The 20273-nt window shown below is 43.1% G+C and overlaps 1 protein-coding gene across 1 annotated transcript in view; it reads right to left on the bottom strand.

Moving 5' to 3' along the window:
* Positions 1-20273, bottom strand: part of MYO3B (myosin IIIB) — a 443683-nt gene that overhangs the window by 108938 nt on the left and 314472 nt on the right. Inside the window, exons 29-30 of the mRNA XM_019656795.1 lie at positions 8906-9007; positions 4376-4478 (exon numbers count right to left, since the gene is read on the bottom strand). Coding sequence (XP_019512340.1) covers positions 4376-4478; positions 8906-9007 — 205 coding nt within the window. The remainder of the gene's footprint in view (positions 1-4375; positions 4479-8905; positions 9008-20273) is intronic.

Below are 20273 nucleotides of genomic sequence, written 5' to 3'. Positions count from 1 at the left end.
TCTGCTTTTGCCTTCCCTTCATCTTTCCCCAGTGCCTATGTGCTCCCATCACTAACCCTTCAGGACTCTTCTGGCACACTTTGTTGGTTCCCCAACCCCTTTATTCTATGCCCACTCCCTCCTGCAGAAGCTGAAAACGCCCATGCTCAATTTCCCAGACTCCCTTGCAGCTCCCCTGCAGAGCCACCTCTGAAAATTCTGGCCAATGAGATGTGAGGGGAGTATCCTGGCGACTTTTGGGAAAGGTTTCCCTCATGACAAACAGAGAGACACTTCTGAGGAGAGCCTCTTTCCATTCACCTCTTCTTTCCTGCTTTGAATATTGCCATGTGAAGAAGTCATACTTAGCCCTACTTCAGCCACCTTGTGACCATAAGTGGGGCCATCGCTGATGTGTTGAGATAGCAGAACAAAGAAACAGAAGGAACCTGTGTCCTTGATGACATCCCTGAGTGGCTGACCTAGCCCTGAACTTATGTCTTGGGACCTCTTATCCTGAGGAATCCTTTAATGCATGGGGTGGAGGTTCTGTTACTCGCCACTGTGCGCATCATCATTGGCATGACCCAGTTCTCCTTATTATGCCCGTCCTGCCCCCACTCCATGACTTCCTTCCTTTCAATCCCTGGATTGATCCATAGGGCATTGAGGTAACCATCGAACACAGAGGGGAAGATGTGACCCCAGCCCCCAGGGGCAGGGAGGTCTTCACACACTATCTGATTAATTATTGTGGACCTTATTATTGCTGTCACCATCCAAAGACTGAAAAGGGAGAATACTTCTCTCACAAAAACCTGAGTTCTAAAGAGTGGCCTTGGAAGTCAGCTCCATAAACGTATTGCATGTACTGTAATCAGGAAGATGTAAGACTCAGCCCTTGCCCTTGAGAAGCTGACCTGCTAGCACGCAGTCAACTCCAACATCAGGCAAAAAATGAAGAGCCACAGAGTGTAACTGACCAAAGTGTCATCTGAGGACACAGTCTGTGAACTGTTACCACTTACAACATCACAAGGAGCTAGTGCCAGAACGTAAACCAATTCATTACCATGTGCCTTGTTTAGTTTAGCTGATATACACACACATATACAGAGGGTGCCAAAAAAAACGTATGCACATTTTAAGAAAGGAAAACTGTATTAAAATTATAATACTCAATATGTACCAGTAACAAAAGATGAATACAAGTCGTGTTTGACTTCTGCAATTACAAGAGGTGCTCAAAGTGGTTACCATCAGCATCCAGACTCTTGCACCTTGAGTAGTACTATTATAAATGGGCTATGAAGGTTCAAGAAGTATTATAGAGAATTAAGGTCTTCATGGAGGAAAGGGATATGACAATGTATTTTGACAAAATAGGTAAGAGTTGAATGGAAAGGAATGGGCAGAGAGAGCAGAGGTAAGTGCATTGGTAGAACAATATAAAGTCTGACTCCAGGTAGCCAAAGGGTGCATATAGGGTCGGTCATACAGGAGGTGAGTCTGGAGGACAAATTGGAGCAAGATAGGGAGAAGCTTGATATAGCAGACTGAGAAGTCAGAACCTCTTTTGTCAAAAATCAGAAGCCATTAAAGTTCTTTGAAAAGTCAGAGTATGCTTAGGACAATTGATCAGGTGTCAGAAATGAAAGATGGTCTGTAAAGAGGAGAGAGGGGAGGGGAGGGGAGGGGAGGGAGAAGATAATGGCAGGCCTGGACCAGGGAAGACTGCTAATGATTGAGGGTTGGGTTAAGTGAGAGGTAGGGATCAAAAATGACTGCCAGGTTTCAAGGCCAAGTCACAAGAAAATGTTGATGCCACTCACAGAAGTGGCCAGATCAGGTGAGGAGATGATTTGGTGGGGACTTTTCTGTTGAGGCCCTGGTAAACAAATCAGGAATACATGACCAAAAAGAATTGGGCATAAACGTGTGGAACTCAGAACAGAGATCTGAGAATCATGCTCACACAGCTGAGAGCTGATACCAACATACAGCAGTGAGAGAGGGTATCATCCAGGTGAAAAGAAGAGGGATGGGGAGTTGGAGAATTGCCTGCATTTCAATGGTGGGTGGAAGAGGAGGATGGAGACTGCGGAGGTCTTGCAGTAGGCTGTCTGAAGAATACAGTACTGGGGGCCGGTTAAATGGCTCAGTTGGTTAAGAGCGCAAGCTCTGAGCAACAGTGTTGCCAGTTGGATTCCCACATGGGCCAGTGAGCTGCACCCGAGCTGAGCTGCCACTGAGCTGCCAGTGGCAGGATGGCTCAGCTGGTGAGAGCATGTGCTCCTAATAACAAGGTTTCCAGTTCAACTCCCACTAACAACAAGGTTTCTGGTTCGACTCCCGCATGGAATGGTGGGCTACGCCCATGCACAACTAAGATTGAACACATTAGCGGAGCGATTGCGAGCTGCCAATGGGTGACCTGATGATGACTGGACTTGGAGCCAAGCTAGCTGCACCCTCTACAACTAAGATTGCAGGGCAACAACTTGGCTGTTCCCCTTCCCAATTCCCCAATAAAATCTTTAAAAAAATAATAAGAAGAATACAGTACTGCAGACACCCACAGAAGATGCAGCTCAAGAAAAGCATGGCCCATGAACTGCATGCTGCAGAGCCTGATGAAGATGAGGTTCTAGCTACTGGGAGCTGAGCTTCTAAGGACAGTTTTAGGGAGGTGGTGAGTGCACAGGTCAGGTTTCAGGATTAAGAAGGGAGTGGTTGGTGAGGAAATAAGGCAACTGCCCTGGATGCCAGTCTGAGGAAGTTCCATAGTAAAAGTAAGAAGAGGGAGGTAGAGGGCCAAGAGCAGGCTTTTATTAGAATGAGAGAGGTGTAAGCAAAAGGGAAAGAGGCAGCAGAGAAAGAGAGATGTGAAAGCGAGGGGTGGGCTACCTGATGGTGGCAGGGCCTGGAGGGCAGAAACATGGCAGAGGGGTTGGCCTGGGCAAGGAAGGGGGCCTGCGGTCTTTTGAGATGGGAGCAAAGGAAGAAAAGACAGCTGCATATAAGGAGAGAGCCTAAGATGGAGGGGAGCGGAGCGCAAGTTGCTCCCAGAACTCTTCTCATATCCTGAGTAAAGTTAGTCATCAGCTGAGGTTGAGGCGAGTCAGGCTGGGGCTGGAGCCATTTACTAAGCTGGTTCACTGACTTGCCTAAGGTCAAACAGCTGAAGAATGTTAGAACTAGGACTAGAACCCAAGTCGTCCCCCTACTAAGTTCAGTGGTATTTCTGCTGCAACAGAAATTCTAAACTTCGTTATTCTAATATGAGATGATAGGTCTACATATCATATTTGTTCAAATACCTTTATATGAGCTATTCTGGTTATTTAGGAAAGTAGTCAAACAATAATTTGAGACCATGAGAGAAGTATTGAGAATTAAATTTGTCAGGCCTCAAAAATATTGATTCAGAAGTCTCAAAAAAATTAAGAATTATTTTTTAAAACTATAAATCAAGACCACTTCTTTTTCCAAGTGAAAAGATGCAAGGCACTTTCTAATGGCCTCTTTCTCCAAATCCTAGAGTAAACTTTTAATGAGCGTCCCCACAAACAATTTGGGCGGAAATAAGAGAGGCAAGCTTCACGCTACTTAGACCGTCCCTTTGCCATGGTCCACTCCCTCCTGTAGTTGTCGCCTCTTCCTGGTGGCATGTGTGATGCAGCCTGGAAAACGTTTTTGAGACAAGATAGGTTATGAAGGCTTCCCTGAAAAACAGGAAGCCTCTGAGTTTCTTGAGTCTCCAGAGCTTGGTGTCACAGCCTGGCCTGGCCTTACATAAGGGGCCTGAGCCTACGTTTAGCCAGGGTCATTGTCCTCTGCAGACCTGAGCAGTTCAGAAGTACATTGAAAACAAGTGCACTATTGCCCTGGGCAACCTCTGCTCTACTCATTTTGAATTGTATTTAATTAAATAGGAAATGATGCTCCCTTATTGCTTTAGCTTAAACCCAAGATTTTTCAACTGCGGGATTATTGTCATTTTTGGTTAGCCATTTCTTTGTTGTGGGGGACTGTCCTGTGTATTGCAGGATGTGTAGCAGTATCTCTGGCTTCTACCCACTAGATTCCATTAGCACAACTCCTCTCCCTAAAGTCGTGACAACCAAAAATGTCTCCAGATAAAGACAAAATCCCAGGAAAGAGGGGAAAAACTGCCCTCAGTTGAGAACCACTGCTTTGACCTAATGAGATCAAGTGCCATGAAGAGAACCCAAAAGGCACTGTTCTGTTCAGGTTGCCCTGTAGAATAAAGGGCAACACAGGTAATGACCTCTGACATGGGAGAATCTGATGTCAAACGCTTTTGGTTCCATTCTCTCCAACTCACCGAAAGCCCCTGAGTTTGAGAAAGGGAAATCTTACAGATAAGCCTCACCGATTTTCCTCAGTGATAGAAGGAGAGTTGCTTGAAGTCTCTGCATGGCCATTGTTGGATTCTGCTTGTGGGCTGCTTTTATGACCTACAGCGCCCCTCAGGACTGAGAGAAAACAAACAAGCATTACTTAAGCATACATTCAGAAACAGGCAGGGTTCGATACACTGCCCATCTACGCTGTCTGCAGCCCCTCTCTCCCCGTCCTCATGCTGCTCCCTGATTTTCTGCAGCCTTTATTTAGGACACATCATCAAAACTGACCTGTTCTGTGATGGCAGTCCTCGCTCAGTGCAAGGTCCCAGCCAGGAAACTGGATAAACTAACTCATGCTTATAGAAAAACAAGTTATCTCTCTCTGGTAATAGTGCACAGAGATTAGGGGCCCCCAGTGAGGGAGGTGCAGTAGCTGGAACAGCCCCGTGCTAGATGGAGTTAGGAGACCAGCTCCCAGTCCCGGCTGGGCTGGGCAGGGCCACCTGCTGATGAGGACAGTGGGTCAAGGAATGAACTGGCACCATGTGGGCAGGATTAACTGTAAATAGGGAACCATTCCAGGTGAAACTCATTTCCACACAGTGATTGAGGACAGTTTACTGATGAGTTTTCTCAAAGGTGGAGGTGGTGGTGGGGGGGGGGGGCAATTCCTCCTCGCTGAGACCCTGGCAGCCATGATTAATCAATCACGACTCTCTTCCACTGAATTTTAATTCAACTTCAAATTTCTTTTTAACACAACTCTTCACTTCAGTGATTCTCAAGGTGTGGATCCTGTATCACCTGACTTCTTGAGAATACACCACATGAAGTATCAACATCACCTAAAAACTTGTTAAAAATGCATATCCTTGGGCCCCACCCTAGACCTAGTGAATCAGGAAGTCCAGGGCTGGGGGCTGGGAATCTATGTTTTTAACAAGCCCTCGAGATGATCAGTGTTCATTAGAATCGCCCAAGAAGATTCCAAACACGCCTGAACCCAGCCCCCAGAGATTCTGAAACTGACCTAGGGTGGGGCTGGCATCAATTTTTAAAAGTGCCCCAAATAATTCTAACATGCGGCCAGGGCTGAGAACCACAGGTCCACACAGTCACTACCAATCAGTTGGCAAAGGAAAGAGACTCAGCACCTACTTGCTATTCTTATTTTTTATCTAGAAACATCCAAACAAAAATATAACCAATGAAGATAACCTACAAATTTGCCAACTGTGACATATATTTGTGGAAGTTGCATAAAATACAAAAAGTGGATGTAACGATAGAACATATATCACATGACAAAGATAGAGTGCAGAAAAAGAAATATGGAAATCAATTGTTTTTGTGTTGTCTATTCTAGGAAGAGTATACTCTGATTCCATATTATTAGTTTGGTTTCTTAGACATAAATATCTCTTATGGGGAAGAAATGTAACTCTTTGAGCTATCGGTGGTAGAGAAGACCATCTGTGTAGTTGTTATTATTGCTATAAACACCAAAGGGAAAAAGAGAAAAAAATTTAAATGTATCATTATTACATTTTTATTATTATACAAAAAACATTATGACCAAACAGTAAGATAATGTTAAAAGAAAGGGGGCAGGGCAGAAGGGGGGAGTAGAAATCAAGAAAAATAGTTGTAGCCTTTTAGAATTTCATTAACTGGTTCCCTCTCCTCCCCTCCCTGCCTTCTCCTAATTGATGATCTTCTCCGGTTAGAGGACCAGGCAGGCAGGTTTTCCCACCTCCTGCAGATTCTAAAACATTGTTTGGCCCAAGCTCACTTGTAATACTGTGATAAGTGACATTAAAAACAAGAATCGACATAAAAAGAAAAAAGAGAACTCCACATTGGGACACAAATATCTTTGTTTCCTTACTGAGGAGGGAAAGTGACACAAACAATTTTTAACCTTGTTCTCTGGCCCAATTCAGCAGCACCAAGACCCACCACTCACTGATCAAAGCCCAAATGGTACCACCCTTGTGGAAAGCCAAGTGTGCTTTTGTGTGCAACTACTTGGGATCCACAGAATAAAATGGAGCATTGGCAGCTTAATAGTAATTCAGAGAGGGAAAAGCACAAGCCAAGCCAGGAAAGAGCCTAAGTCCCTTTTGGTTTGGGATCCTCCTTAGGAAGGTGCTGGGTCCCCCACCAGAAAGAGAGGCGGCATCACCACCTTTACTTGGAACTTAACAAATGCCCCTGGTTACTTTGCCTGAGTTTCCAATAAAAATCCGTAGAATTTCTGTTCATGCAATTGAAGGGAAAACTTATTCCATGTTTCTTATTCATTTACACTTCAGTCATCAAAATATTGATTTTTAAGAGTTATTTGAAGTATAAAAACCAAACAGAAACTTACAGAATATTCTTAATAAAGCTTAGATGAAATCTGTTCCTCCATTCCCCAGGTTTGTCTGAAGAGCAGAGAGAAGGATTTGGGTCAGAGTAAAGAGATAAACTTAAATGAAAAGGAAGTAATCTTTATGTTGCAAAACTGAAACTAAAATAATGTCAGATGTCAATGAAACCTCAATTTAAAAAGGTTAAAAATAAATAAGTAAGAAATAAAGAGGTTATCAAACCATTGAGTTCAAAGCAAAATCCAAAATTATCAAATATTTTGAAGTTATGTCCTGGTGACAGTTGGCACCTGGTATCTCTCTGAAAAATTATTTGTTAAACAATGAGACTGGAGAAATGTAGATATGGAAAAAGCCAGAAAAATGCAATAGGGTGACTCAAAGTGAAGAGATTAGGTTAAAGGAATTAGGTCAGTGACATGCTGAAAAAAATCAATGATGAGACTAGAGAGCAGAAACATTCACAAATGTTGAGGTATGTGTAGGTGTGACAATAGAGGCTTCTCCAGACACAGGTCTCCTTTCTTCAGGGAAGTGTCCCTAAGTGTTCGGTTTAATGAAACAAATACTGGGCGGGACTTCTCTGGAGGGGATGATGCCTTCCAAAGTCAGACTGAGTTCTAGGAGCCATTCATATTCCCCAGGAAAGTTATGCCAATTCTTCACTGGACCATTGTGAAACAAGATGAAAAAGCATTTGACTATCAAGAGAAAAAAAAGAAAACAAGGTAGCAGGTATTGCAAACTCCAACACCTTTGAGGCCATCCAGGTACCATAAATGTGTAAGGTGTCAGGCAGACTGCTGGGGCTTGTGGTGAACCCAGAATGGACACCCTATCTAAAAATATTTGGGTTCAAAGTTTTTTCAAAAACACTGTGCCTAGCCAACAAAATACATCTGTGTGCTGATTACAACAGGAGGTCCTCTTATTTGTGGCTTCTGCTAGAGAAAAAGGGTCTGGATGGTAGGTCAGTAACAGCTAGACATCCTTCTTTTGAAAGGGAAAGATGTCTCATTGTCTCCACCCCCAGGTCTCCTCAAGTTCAAGAAATACTGCTGCCCCCTGGGTTCCCCCTTCTCTTTGCCTACCACTCCCTAACCTCCTTGCCCCCAGGAAAAGCTCTCGCTCTGTATTTCCTTGAAACATAGGCTAGGTGACAGATTACAAACGACCTGGAAGTGCCCAGAGCCTCATTGCGGGGCCTGGCAGATAAACTGTAGCTGCAAACTGTACTGTGAAATCCAGGGCAACCTATCCGCATTTTTCATAAAATGTTAGCATTAAAACTGAAGGTCATATTTAAGAAATCATAGCTGCTTCTTTAAGCAGAAGTCCAAGGACCCTCAAACTACAAAAAAAGGAGATTCATATATATATATATATATATATATATATATATATATATATATATTTTTTTTTTTTTAAGATTTTTATTGGGGAATAGTGTGTTTTTCCAGGACCCGTCACTAGCTCAAAGTCAAGTAGTTGTTTCAATCCAGTTGTGGAGGGCGCATCTCAGTGGCCCATGTAGGGATCGAACTGGCAATCTTGGTATTAGGAGCACTGCACTCTAACCAACTGAGCTAATGGGCTGCTCTAATTCTAACATTTTTAAAATGTTTGAAAACCACTGATTTGGTCCAATTCTCTCATTTTACTATGATGTTAATTAATGGGGAATTTAGACCAGATACCCCAACTTTTAATTTCTTGTCCACAGTGCTGCCTCCCCCATGAATGTTCGCAATCAGTTTGAGGTTGATGTACAATTTCAGGATCATAGAAAGATCTGCCTGAAAAGCAAAACTTCCATAAGTCTTAAGATAAATCAGGCAAAAACATGTCAGGGTCTGCTCCAAGAGGGAGGGTTGAAGGGAAGCAGTCGGTAAGGAGAGCCGCAATGAGACCAGTTTCCCCAGTGAAAAGGTATATAGTCAGAGAAGGCAGTTGCAGAGAAGCTGGCTTATCTCTGTCTACTCCCTCCCTTTCTGTGAAATCACTTTTCAGGGTCCCCTGCAGGTCTGCCCCTGAAGTTAATCAGCTGTCACCTATAGAAAACAAACAAACAAAAAAGTGGCAGAGAGAAGGTCCATATCGGGTGATCATTTCCAGTTCTGGAGTCTTCTCTGGAATGTTCCCAAATACAGCACACCCATCTCAAACCTCTAATGACCTCACCTTTGTGGTCACCAGGCTCACTGCAGGCTTGAACCTGGGCACTTCCCCTGGTGGCCCCTGTGACAAGGAGGTGTGGATCACGGCTTTGGTCTGAAGGGCGCCCTGTGGAATGGAACAAAGAAGAAACTTCTTAAGGTTATGCTCCCACACCTAGATGAATTACCAAACAGAATGATACAACTTGGCTAGGAAACCCACATTTGTCTTATGGTTTGAGGCTCTGAAGTGATGAATCTCAACAGATCTGGTGTTTATTTTTAAGATTTAATACAGTGTGGTTGGAAAGGACCAAACAGTAAGGAGCAGGAGAATTCATGACTGTCCTGGCTGGACTCACTCCTAGCTTGGTGATGTGGAGTAATTCAGAGAACCTGTCTTATGGATCGCAATTGTCAAATAGGGAGCTGGGTGACAAACAGAGGGCATGAGTGCACCAGGCCAGGGCTCCTGGCTTTCCTAACTGCCTTTCCAGTTGTTGCCACCAGGACAGCAAAAGGAGCAGCAAGGCCTTCCCCTTCCCTCCATCTGTCTGCCCCTCAGGCACACCTTGCTTTTCCTTTCCTCTTGTAGCCCTGTTCACGGACGGTCGTGGGTTGACAACCAATGACGCTGCCACAGAAAAGACAGGCCACACACTGTGCTCAGCTGAGAAATATCACAACTGCAGCTTTTCATCATCCAGTCAGCTTGGTTCATGTTGATAAACACCTAAATACTTCTCTACCAAAACTGCTGATGGTTTGAGTGGAAAAAGACCAACGGGTTTATCCCAACTGTTAATATCTCTTTTCTTCCACTTTATGTGACCCTCACGGTCAAGCTGGGTTGAAGATGTTTCCACATCTCAGACTACCTCAGGTATCTGAAAAAGGCAGATTCTGTGCCACTGGGTCTCTTGGCTTTAGAAGAAACCATACTGGCAGCAAGACCCCTCCTCCCCACAGAAGAGGTATTATTCTGCCCTGAGGCAGTCAGCCCTACCGCCATCGTCCCATTTCCTTTCTCCCTGACCTGTGATCTAGATCTTGTTCTCTCTCATCCTGCACCTTCCTTCTGACTCTGGCTGTTCCCCGTTTGGTACCATATTGAAATATTTGGGATCATTGACCTTTCTCTTTTTTTATTTCCTTGAATGAGGTTTTTTTTTTTTATCCTGTCCCTCACCCTCCTTCTGGGTGACTCTCCTACCTCAGGCATCACCTTTCCACACCCAGCCCCAGTGGCACCTTCTCTTTCATTCCTTTAAGGTGGCCCAGTAAACATTCCTATATTAAGTAATGCTGGCTGCTTCAGACTACTCTTAAAGAGGCCCTGTCCCTACCCTCGCGGAGCTTGCATTCTAACATGGGGAGGGAGACGAAAAGGAGATAGCAGACGTGAAAGCACCCTGAAACTTTTAAGGTGGTAAACTGGGTAGACTAATGTTCCCTTAAAAGTCATGTCCATCTGGAACCTCAGAATATGACATTGCTTGGAAATAGGGTCTTTGCAGACAAAATTCTTTTAAGATGAGGTCATACTGGATTAAGGCCGCATTAGTTAAATAAGAGAGCTGGGTGGCAATTATACATAGAGCTGTCTTAAACATGTGTGCAGGGTTTTGTACAGACAATACGTTTTCAACTTCTTCGGGTAAATACTAGGAAGTGCAATCATTAGTGTCCTTATAAGAAGTCCACGTGAAGACACAGAGAGACACTGGGAGAATGCATGCAACAAAGAAAGCTAAGAGTGGAGTGGAGTGATGGGTCTACAAGCCGAGGAATGCCAAGCATTGCAGGGAACCACCAGAAGCTAGGAGAGAGGACATGGAAAGAATTCTCTCAGAGCCTCCAGTAGAAACCAACCTTACTTTTGGAATTTTAGCCTCCTGAACTGTGAGAGAATGCATTTTTGTTGTTTTAAGCTACAAAGTTTGGAGTAATTTGTTATGGTAGCCCTAGGAAACTAATATGAAGAAGGGAAGCGGAAAGATACTAAGGACTAAAATAGAAGAAAAAAATCAGGTATGTGCATTTAGCTTGATTTTGTGGACGGGGTAAGGTCGGGGGAAGAAGAATTAGGACCAGGACTAGGGAAATGTCCATTATTTTTATCTAACAAACAGAATGTCTAGATTATTAGGTTCCATGCTTTTTCCTAAACCTTTTTAAGAAATTAACTCATTCAATTCTCATAGTAACTCTTAAAGGTAGAGACCACTATTATTCCCATTTTATAGCTGAGGAAACTGAGGCCCAGGGAGATTAAATGACTTGCCCAGGAGTCACACACAGCTGGAGATTGGCAGAGCCACGGTTCAAACCCAAGCAGTTTTGCCCTAAAGTCTGAATCCCTAAATAATACATGGTGCAGCCCCATTTATTAAAACACTGAGAAATCATTAACCCCTCTTCTCTTATCTTTTCCTTCATAAGTGGAAGTAAAACTTTAGAACTATTTCTTGCACATGCCTGGGCTTCTAAGGGTCCCACAGATCAGCTGCTACAGAAGGGGGTCCTGGCCTGGCCTGACATTTGATGACCCACCAGAGGACAGACCCAGGCATTGTTACCATCAGGGACGCTGTCTGGGTAGATTTCTTGGTTCGTGATCTAGGCTGGGTAAGCTTCCCTGCCCTCATAATGGACCTGGCAAAGGGTGCCCACTATACCTGGCAGAGAAGGCGCATACAGATGAAGCACAAAAGCCCAGCCTGATCCTCCTAACTGCTGCTGGTCGATTGCACAAGGAGCCAGTGTGGTTTCTGGCTGGAGTGACAGCTGGTCAGCAGCCACCTTATCAGAACATAAAGAGGCCAACTTGTGGGAGGTCTGACTGGCAAATGCTGCTAAAAGCAGCATCGAAAAAGTAACGTTTTTTTTTCTTAAGAAACAGAATCTCACTGACGTTTTTTGTTTTTTTTTCTTCTACAGCTGCATCAGAAATCCTGGCCTCTACACAAAATAAATCTAGTAATTTCAGGCTTACGAGAGCATTTTTCCACTTTGATTCCCTAGTACTTAATGCCAGTCATTATCCCAGTCAAACTTTGACTGAGTTCAGAGAAAGTCTGGCCTGGTAATTGCTTTCTCTAACCTGGAAGCTAAGGAGGGAGGTTTTCCCTTATCCTAGAAATCAGTTTCTTGCCTGCCTTGGAACGTCACCATCTGGGGAATTCCCCTTCCCTTCATGCATCTAGGCATTGCTGCTCTCTTCTCTTCCAACTCCTATCAGCCTCAGGGTGGATTTACAGTAAAACCTTGGATTGTGAGTAACTTGGTTTGCAAGCGTTCCGCAAGACGAGCAAACATTTCTAATACACTTTAACTTGGTAAACGAGCGATGTCTTGCAATATGAGCAGTTTGTTTCCAGAATGAATTATGCTCGCAAACCAAAGTATTACTGTATTTCTTATCATTTATGTCCTGCCTGCTTCCAAAAAGGATTGGGGGTAGCTTCATAGATCATTCGTTTCTTGTTGCTCTGTTAGTTGGCCCTGGCTGGTACTCCTTTCAAGGTTGTAGCAGCTGTGTTTGTCCTGGTTCAATTTATGACTGTTCCCCGTCCCCTTTTTAAAAAAGACTTGACTGTTTTAGAGAAGTTTGAGGGTAACAATAAAAGTTGAGGGGAAGGTACAGAGGTTTCCCATATGTCTCCTGTCCTCACATGCAGACTCCCCCATTATCACCATCCCCCACCAGAGTGGTACATTTGTCACAACTGATGAACCTGCACTGACACATCATCATCACCCAGAGTCCATAGTTTACCTTAGGACTCATTCTTGGTGTTGTACATTCTATGGGTTTGGACAAATGTATGATAACATGTATCTATCATTATAACATCACACAGTATTTTCACTGCCCTAAATACCCTCTGTGCTCTGCCTATTTCTTCATTCCCTTTCCACTAACCCCTGGCAACCATTGACCTTTCTACTGTCTCCATAGTTTTGCCTTTTCCAGAATGTCATATAGTTTCAATCGTACAGTATGTAGCTTTTTCAAATGGGCTTCTTTCACTTAGTATAATAATATGCGTGTAAGGTTCATTCAGGTCTTTTCATGGCTTGATAGTTCATTTCTTTTTAGCTCCAAATAATATTCCATTGTCTGGATGTATCACAGTTTGGGTTTTTTTTGTTGTTTTTTTTAAAGATTTTTATTGGGGAATTGGGGGATGGGAACAGCGCTGGGGAATTAGGGTAAGGGGAACAGAAAAGTTGCTGTCCTTTTGTTCTTCAGTCTAGTTGTGGAGGTATCACAGTTTATTGATCCATTCACCTACCGAGGGACATCTTGGTTGCTTTTAAGTTTTGGCAGTTATAAATAAAGTTGCCTTAAACATCTGTGTGCAGGTGTCTGTGCGGACTTAAGTTTTCAGCTCCTTCAGGTAAATACCAAAAAGTGCAATTACTGGATCATATGGTGAGATTATGTTTAGTTTTGTGAGCAACTGCCACACTGTCTTCCAAAGTGGCTGTACCCCCCTTTGCAGTCCCAACTGCAGTGGATAAGGGTTCCTGTCGCTCCAAATCCTCACTGGCATTTGGTGTTGCCAGTGTTCTGAATTTTGGCCATTCTAACAGGTGTTTTAATGGTAGCTCGTGGTTTTAATTTGCATTTTCTTGATGGTACAAGACGTGGAGCATCAGATTGTTCCCTTTTGAAGGGGAAAAGAAGGCAAGTTTTATGTTGTTTTTGTGACTGCCCCCAAAGCATCTAGCAGAGTGTTCTGCACAGACAGGATATTGAGGAAATGTTTTGGGAGAAGGACCGTGGATCAGGAGTTGGGCAGTCTAGATTGCAGGGAGATTTCTTAGCCGCCATCTATAAAATGGGGTAAGGTTCTTAGCCTAGTTCTCAAGGTTACTATGATAATTACAGGAATAATGTAAGTGAAAGTGCTTTGTATAAACTGAAAATTGCTATGCAAAAGATGTTTGAAAAATAAGTATTTCTGTTGGTTAATCAAGACAGAAACAATTCCCACCTCTAGGATCATTCCAGCTCATTCAGTTCTGGTTTTTTACAAAGCAAAGTTATTTACTTTTCTATAAAGTTTTCTAAAAAACATAAAGTTCTGAATGTTTATAGCAGTTTTATTCATAATCACCAAAAACTGGAAACAAATGCCCTTTAGCTGGCAAATGGACAAAACCGTGGTATATCCATTCACTAGAATTCTGCTCAGCAATGAAAAAGAATAAACTGATAACTGCAACAACATTGATGAATCTCAGAAGCATTTTGCTAAGTGAAAGAAGCCAGACTGAAAAGTCTACATGTTATATGACTCCATTTATATGACATTTTGGAAGAGGCAAAATTATAGGGACAGAAACCCCATTAGTAGTTGCCAGGAGCTGAGGATGGGGGAGGGGTGAACAACAAAAGGAACATGAGAGAACGTCTCGGGAAATGTTCTTTTTCTTGATTGTAGAGGGTGTTACCTGACTGTATATGTTCATACAATTTTATTAAACTGTTTGAGTTTTACTATATGGAAACTATACCTCAGTAAATCTGACTTAAAAAAAAAAAAAAAGGATACGGCCTCCTTCTCCTCAAACTGGATGGTTTCTGGAAAGCAGGATCTAGTGGCTTCTAACCAGCTAAGAGGCAACAGTCTGGTGGGGAAAGCCTTGTTGTTGACGAAGGACCCTTCACAGCCATTTGCATCATTGACCGTAGCTGGTTTTGACACTAAGCACTTGGCTCAAAGTCTATGAAATTAGCAGGCTCTGGTTGCTTATACATCTCAACCGTCACAACTTTATTGAGGAGAATGGCTACCAGCTGTCACCTCTGCCTCCGCCTCTGTGCTTGGAGATTCAGACTTCATGGCCACAGCCAATCAAGCCGTGATCCTGCTATGGCTCTTCGTGTTGGGGTTTGAACTACTGGCCAAATGGCTGTTGCTCAGCTGTTATGCTGCCAATCACCCGTCACTGTGGGTTAAACACGATAGGCACACTGAGATCTTCCAACGCTTCAGACATCTGAAAGGCAGCTTGCCTTCCACACTAGCAGGCAGCAAGTCTGGGGGATACTTAACTCCTGGATTTCAGAAGTTCTGACTTTGTGGAAGGGGGTTGGGAAGGGGACTTGCTATTTTATAGAACAAGTTGCAGAAGGGCCTCAAACAAGTGAGTGGGAAGAATGATTTCAGCAGCATACCACCTAAGTCTTAACAATTTTGAGGTCACTGAAACACTGATGTACACAAATGAATCAAGTTCTCAGCACGAGAGCTTTTTGTACGGAGCTGTACTTTGTATAGTACAGCTCCGTACAAAAACAAAAATAAAACTACCTGAAATCTTTCACGTCATTATTGTACTTGAAATTTTCCCTGTCCACCAAGCAAGACATAAGTTAAGATTTGGAAAATTCTCTCTTTTATAAAAGTTTTCTATTGTAACTGTATTAAGATTTGGCAGATACTATTTTTTTTTCTCTCAAAGTGAGAGAAATAGTTTCATCTTTTTGAAGTTATAACATTATTAGGCTCTCCTTAGAAGATCACTTCACAGACTGATTTTTTCCCCCAGTGAAGTTCATATTTAGAAAGGGAGTGCAGAGAAAGAACTAACATTTATTGTATATCTACCCCGTGTGGGTTCTGTGCAGAATGCTTTGCATATCTCTTCTGCTATCATCTTTTCAACAGTGCTGAGAATTAGGCTCTATTGAGTCCTGTTTTATAGCTGAGGAAACAGGCTCAGAAGTTAAGTAATTTTCCCCAAACCGTATGACAACTTGGTGGCATAGCCAGGATTTAGTCAGTTGTTTTGTCTCCAAAGTTCACATGGTTAGGATATTATACAAAACTCTTCCCGGTTCTTTGACTGGTACCCTATGTCCATGTGCTACAGCCCAAGGTGGAAACCACTGGGAGAGCATCGCCTATGGGAAGGAGCATTGGGTGAAGACTCAGAAGAGGGCTCTGATATCAATTCTTAAACTCACATAACACATAAGAAGACACAAGTTATTTAAACTCCCTTTGCTTCTGTTTCATCTGTTAAGGTGGAAAACAAAATCTGCCTTTCTACACACAGGAGATTTTGAGGAAAAAAAGTTAGATCATCTTGCCAAAGCATAGTTATTTTTTTCTGTAAAGGTTTCTTTATTATGTGGATAAACAGCGAATAAAGGTTATAAAATATGACACCACACTTTATGATTCTATATGAAAAAAACTTGAAAAAATATAAATAAATACATAAAGGCAACTTGTGTGTGTTTTTGATCATGGTAACGCTGCCCCTCTCATTGCTGGTGTGGTAAAGGCACTATTTCAGACACCACCTTTTTGTAGCCAGATTGTGGGCATGACGTGAGGTCAACAATAGAGAAATTGGTTCCAACTTGAAGAGGCTCTGAAATTTGAATCTTGAGTCCTGGGGGTGCCAACATCTTAAGCACATTTCCGTGCCATGTCAATATGACATCAGACATAAGCAGACCTCAAGCCCACGCTGCCTTTGCAACTTCCTCTCTGTGCATTATATACACAGCACCTTGATCTCTGGGTGTTTAATTCTAACATGGGCAATAATGTGAATTCATAGCAAAAGATACTATTCTGTCTTCCAAGTTATTACATGGCAAGAATTCTATTGTTTGTGCCAACCTAAGATTTGGCAGAGCCCATTTCTTGACAGGGACCTTGAAGCCACAGGCCAGGCCGACTTTTTGCCAGAAACCACTTCCACTAAGCCATGCGTCAGGGGCTCCCTGTAGGTCCTGATCCTGCTCACAGACAAGACATGTTTCCTCAAAGTAAATGGCAATACTTGTCACCCCAAACATTTTCCTCTTCCAAAATGGTAAGCCCATTGCCGTCAGAAATCAGCCACAGCTCGGGGTGACTGGTTAGCTTAGTTGGTTAGAGCATGGTGCTGATAACACCAAGGTTGCTGTTTCAATGCCCGCATGGGCCACGGTGAGCTGTGCCCTCCTTAAAAGAGCAATTATGCCATTGTAGTATGAAAGCAGTGTGTAACCAATGACCGTGGCTGTTCCCCAATAAAATTTAAAAGAAGAAAAAGAAATCAGCCATAGCTCTTTATTTAGAGAGAGAAACCCAGACAGCATGGGAGTGACTGAGTGGGACCCCTTGCATAAGCTTGAAGAGCATCCTATTTTCTGTTAAACAAAGGTTTAGAAGACAGTGCAGCTAGTTTACAGTTCACAACTCATCCCAAGCCCAGACGCACCAGTTAGTTTCCCCTGGCTATTTCCTCATTCTTATGTGGAGATAGCCTAAAACATCAGGAAGGGACAGGCAGCTGGCTTCCGCCTGGTGACCAAGGAGAGTTTGGAGCTTGTCTTGTCTCACATTTTGAGAAATTAAGCTTTTTGTGTGAAATGATTAGGGGTCTTTCTAAGACAGAGAAATGGAGTGAGTGAAGAAACAATGGGATAGAGGTAGAATGGCAAATAGAGACTTACAAGAAGTGAAAGAGGGCATGCTTGTTTTTCTTCTGTGTGTTCAGTGAGGACCTTTTCCCTCAATGGTGCATTCACCTGGCCTCCCTCTACTGTCTGGTGTGTGATCAACAACGTGCTTATGCGCAGCTTTGTCAGAATGAGAAATATCTACCAGAATCATTCAAGAAGCACGGGTCATCTCAATGCATATCCTCAGCAATATATTTTATAATGATTTCGACTCTGTTTTGGATTGGAGTTTTATAAAACTCCCTTTCAGCGAGCGTTGACATAGTATAGAGTGACTGATTTATACAAACAGTATTCCTTTGAGGGAGTGCGTGTCTTATTTTTTGTTTGTTTTTTAATTTATATTTATTTATTTATTTTATTTTTTAAAAGACTTTATGGGGAATTGGGGGAGGGGAACAGACAAGTTGCTGTCCTTTTGTTCTTCATTCTAGTTGTGGAGGACGTTGCTTCACTGGCCCATGTTGGTATTATCATTGTGCTCTTCCCAGGTGAGGCAGATCAGTCGCCAGCCTCTGGACGGCTGGTCATGGCGACTCTTGGCAGCTCACGCTGGCTGCCAGCCACTCACCATAGCTTATGGCAGCCCACTGCAGCTTCACTGCAGTCTACTCCGTCACCAGTGACTCACAACAGCCCAGCTCCGGGTGGAGCTGTAGAGGGCAGTGTCACTGGCCCTCATGTGGGATGCGAACCGGGGCCCTGCTGCTCAGAGCTGGTGTCCCAAGCCAGCTTTTAACCAACGCGCTACTCGGCCGGCCCTATTTATTTATTTATTTATTTAGTTAGTTAGTTAGTTAGTTAGTTAGTTAGTTAGTTAGTTAGTTTTTGAGAGAGTGTTTTATAACCCTCTGTATTGGAGATGGAAAATTTGAAATTTCAAATTAAATTCCATTGTTCACCATGGTAGTCCCAGCATAAAGCAGGTGCTTAACAAATAGTAGCTGAATAAGTGAAAGAAAGAAAGGAAATTCCTAATTTAAAATACAGTTGTCCCACACACCTAGAGCTATTTCTGGAAATCTAGTTCTAGGAAATTGTTGCAGCCACCTAGCTAGTCATTGAAAACCCACCAACAAGGCTAAATTCCTTTAGGAATCAGCCTTTTAAAGTTAGAAAAGGCTAAAAGGAGGCCTTACATAGAAAGAGGTTTAACAGTGCAGACAGTTTTAGACACTAAAAACTATTCTGTCTTGCTGTAGAGTCAGGCTTCTAAGAGAAGTTAAATAGCCTCCGTTAAGTTGCTATCAGAAATTGTGCCTGAGTTTGCTAGAGCCTGTCTGGATATGATGCTCGTTTTCTCCTCTGAAACCAGCATTTAAAGCACTCCCGGGCCATCCAGGTGGCACAGTTGGTTAGAGTGAGAGCTCTGAGCAACAGGGTCGCCGGTACGATTCCCACATGGGCCAGTGAGCTGCATCCAAGCTGAGCTGCCACTGAGCTGCCAATGGGTGGCGGGATGGCTCAGCTGTACAAGGTTGCCAGTTCACTCCCGCATGGGATGGTGGGCTGTGCCCTCCCCTCTCTTCTCCCCCATCCCCCACAACTAGATTGAAAGCGGCGACTGGACTTAGAGCTGAGCTTGTGCCCTGCACAACTAAGACTGAAGAACAACAACTTGACTTGGAGATGATGGGTCCTGGAAAAACACAATGTTCCCCTTCCCCAATTCCCCAATAATAAAATAAAATAAAACAAAGCAACTCCCATCAGCTGGTGTCACATGAAGTGACCAGTGGTTTCAGCAGCAGCCAGTTAAAAATACCTGTTCACAGGCTCAAGTAAGGTGCCACCTTGGCCTTGGCAGAAGCATTTTCCCCACAAGGCAGCAGAAGGAGAAATGGCCATTGTTTGTTAGCACTATTGTTATCTTCTGATAACATCTGCGTTGTTGAAAGGGCCACAGAGGGGAGTAAGTAGGAAGCTGATCAGGGGACCGAGAAAGAGAAGAAACAAAGTCCACAGCACTGAAGCAATCTGATGAACATGTGCTGTAAACCATGGGCTCTTCCTGCTCCTGGGGAGCAGGGAGAGATGAAGAGAAGGGGAGCTGGAAGAGTCTGCTCCTCCTGGGAGACGCTCTTTGAAATTCTGTTCCCAGCGCCTAGGGTTCCACTGTCACCTACCCGAGACATTTCCCCTCGCAGAAGGGGAGGCCTACCACGTTGCCCTTGTTTAACAAACTGATCTTGAATTAGAGGAGCAATGTTAAAACCAGTGCTTTCAAAAATTTAAAGAATGAGACATTGTAGTTCTTTTAGTAATTATTCCCTGCAGGTTGTTTGTTTTGATAGTATTGACTAAAGAATGTATGCATTTTTAGTTGAATCAATCTATAATAGTTATATCCACTTTCTGAAACTTAAGAAGTTTCATGTAAAAAACAGATTAGCAATAGGATGATATATAACTGTTAGTTTTTACTTAGAATACCCCATCTATCTGAACACTAATGTGTGTAATCTTATTTTTCAGATTAAAGAGTATATATTTTTAATTCTTTGGTGTTTGAAGGAATACGTTTTCCTATGGCAAAAGTCTATTATTACCATTTACCAATAACAGAAACACAGCAAAACATGCCACTTCTCACCAAGGACATTGAAAGTTGCCTCCTCTCACAAAAGGAGATTGATAAATTGAACTTTCGCTTAGGATCTGGGCTCTCTCCCTGAGATCCCCACCTCTCATAAAGACCCCCTATCGCAGGCGCAATGTTATACACATAGGAAATGTATGCGTGTGTACCTAGCGTATTTTTTTTCGTTTGTTTTCTCTTCCAGCATTTGATCCCTGGCTGGTGAACTGCTTGGGCCCCACAGAGATCTCTAGACCACCAGCTCATGTATTTGAAAGGCATCTGTTTATTTTGAAAATGCAAATACGGCCTACCTCAAAGGCTGACAGGCAAGAA

The sequence above is a fragment of the Hipposideros armiger genome, unplaced genomic scaffold (genome assembly GCF_001890085.2).
Source record: "Hipposideros armiger isolate ML-2016 unplaced genomic scaffold, ASM189008v1 scaffold_266, whole genome shotgun sequence".
NCBI classification, from domain to species: Eukaryota; Metazoa; Chordata; class Mammalia; order Chiroptera; family Hipposideridae; genus Hipposideros; species Hipposideros armiger.
Note: the sequence above shows the minus strand (reverse complement) of the source record. Positions and strands in the feature narration are given on the sequence as shown.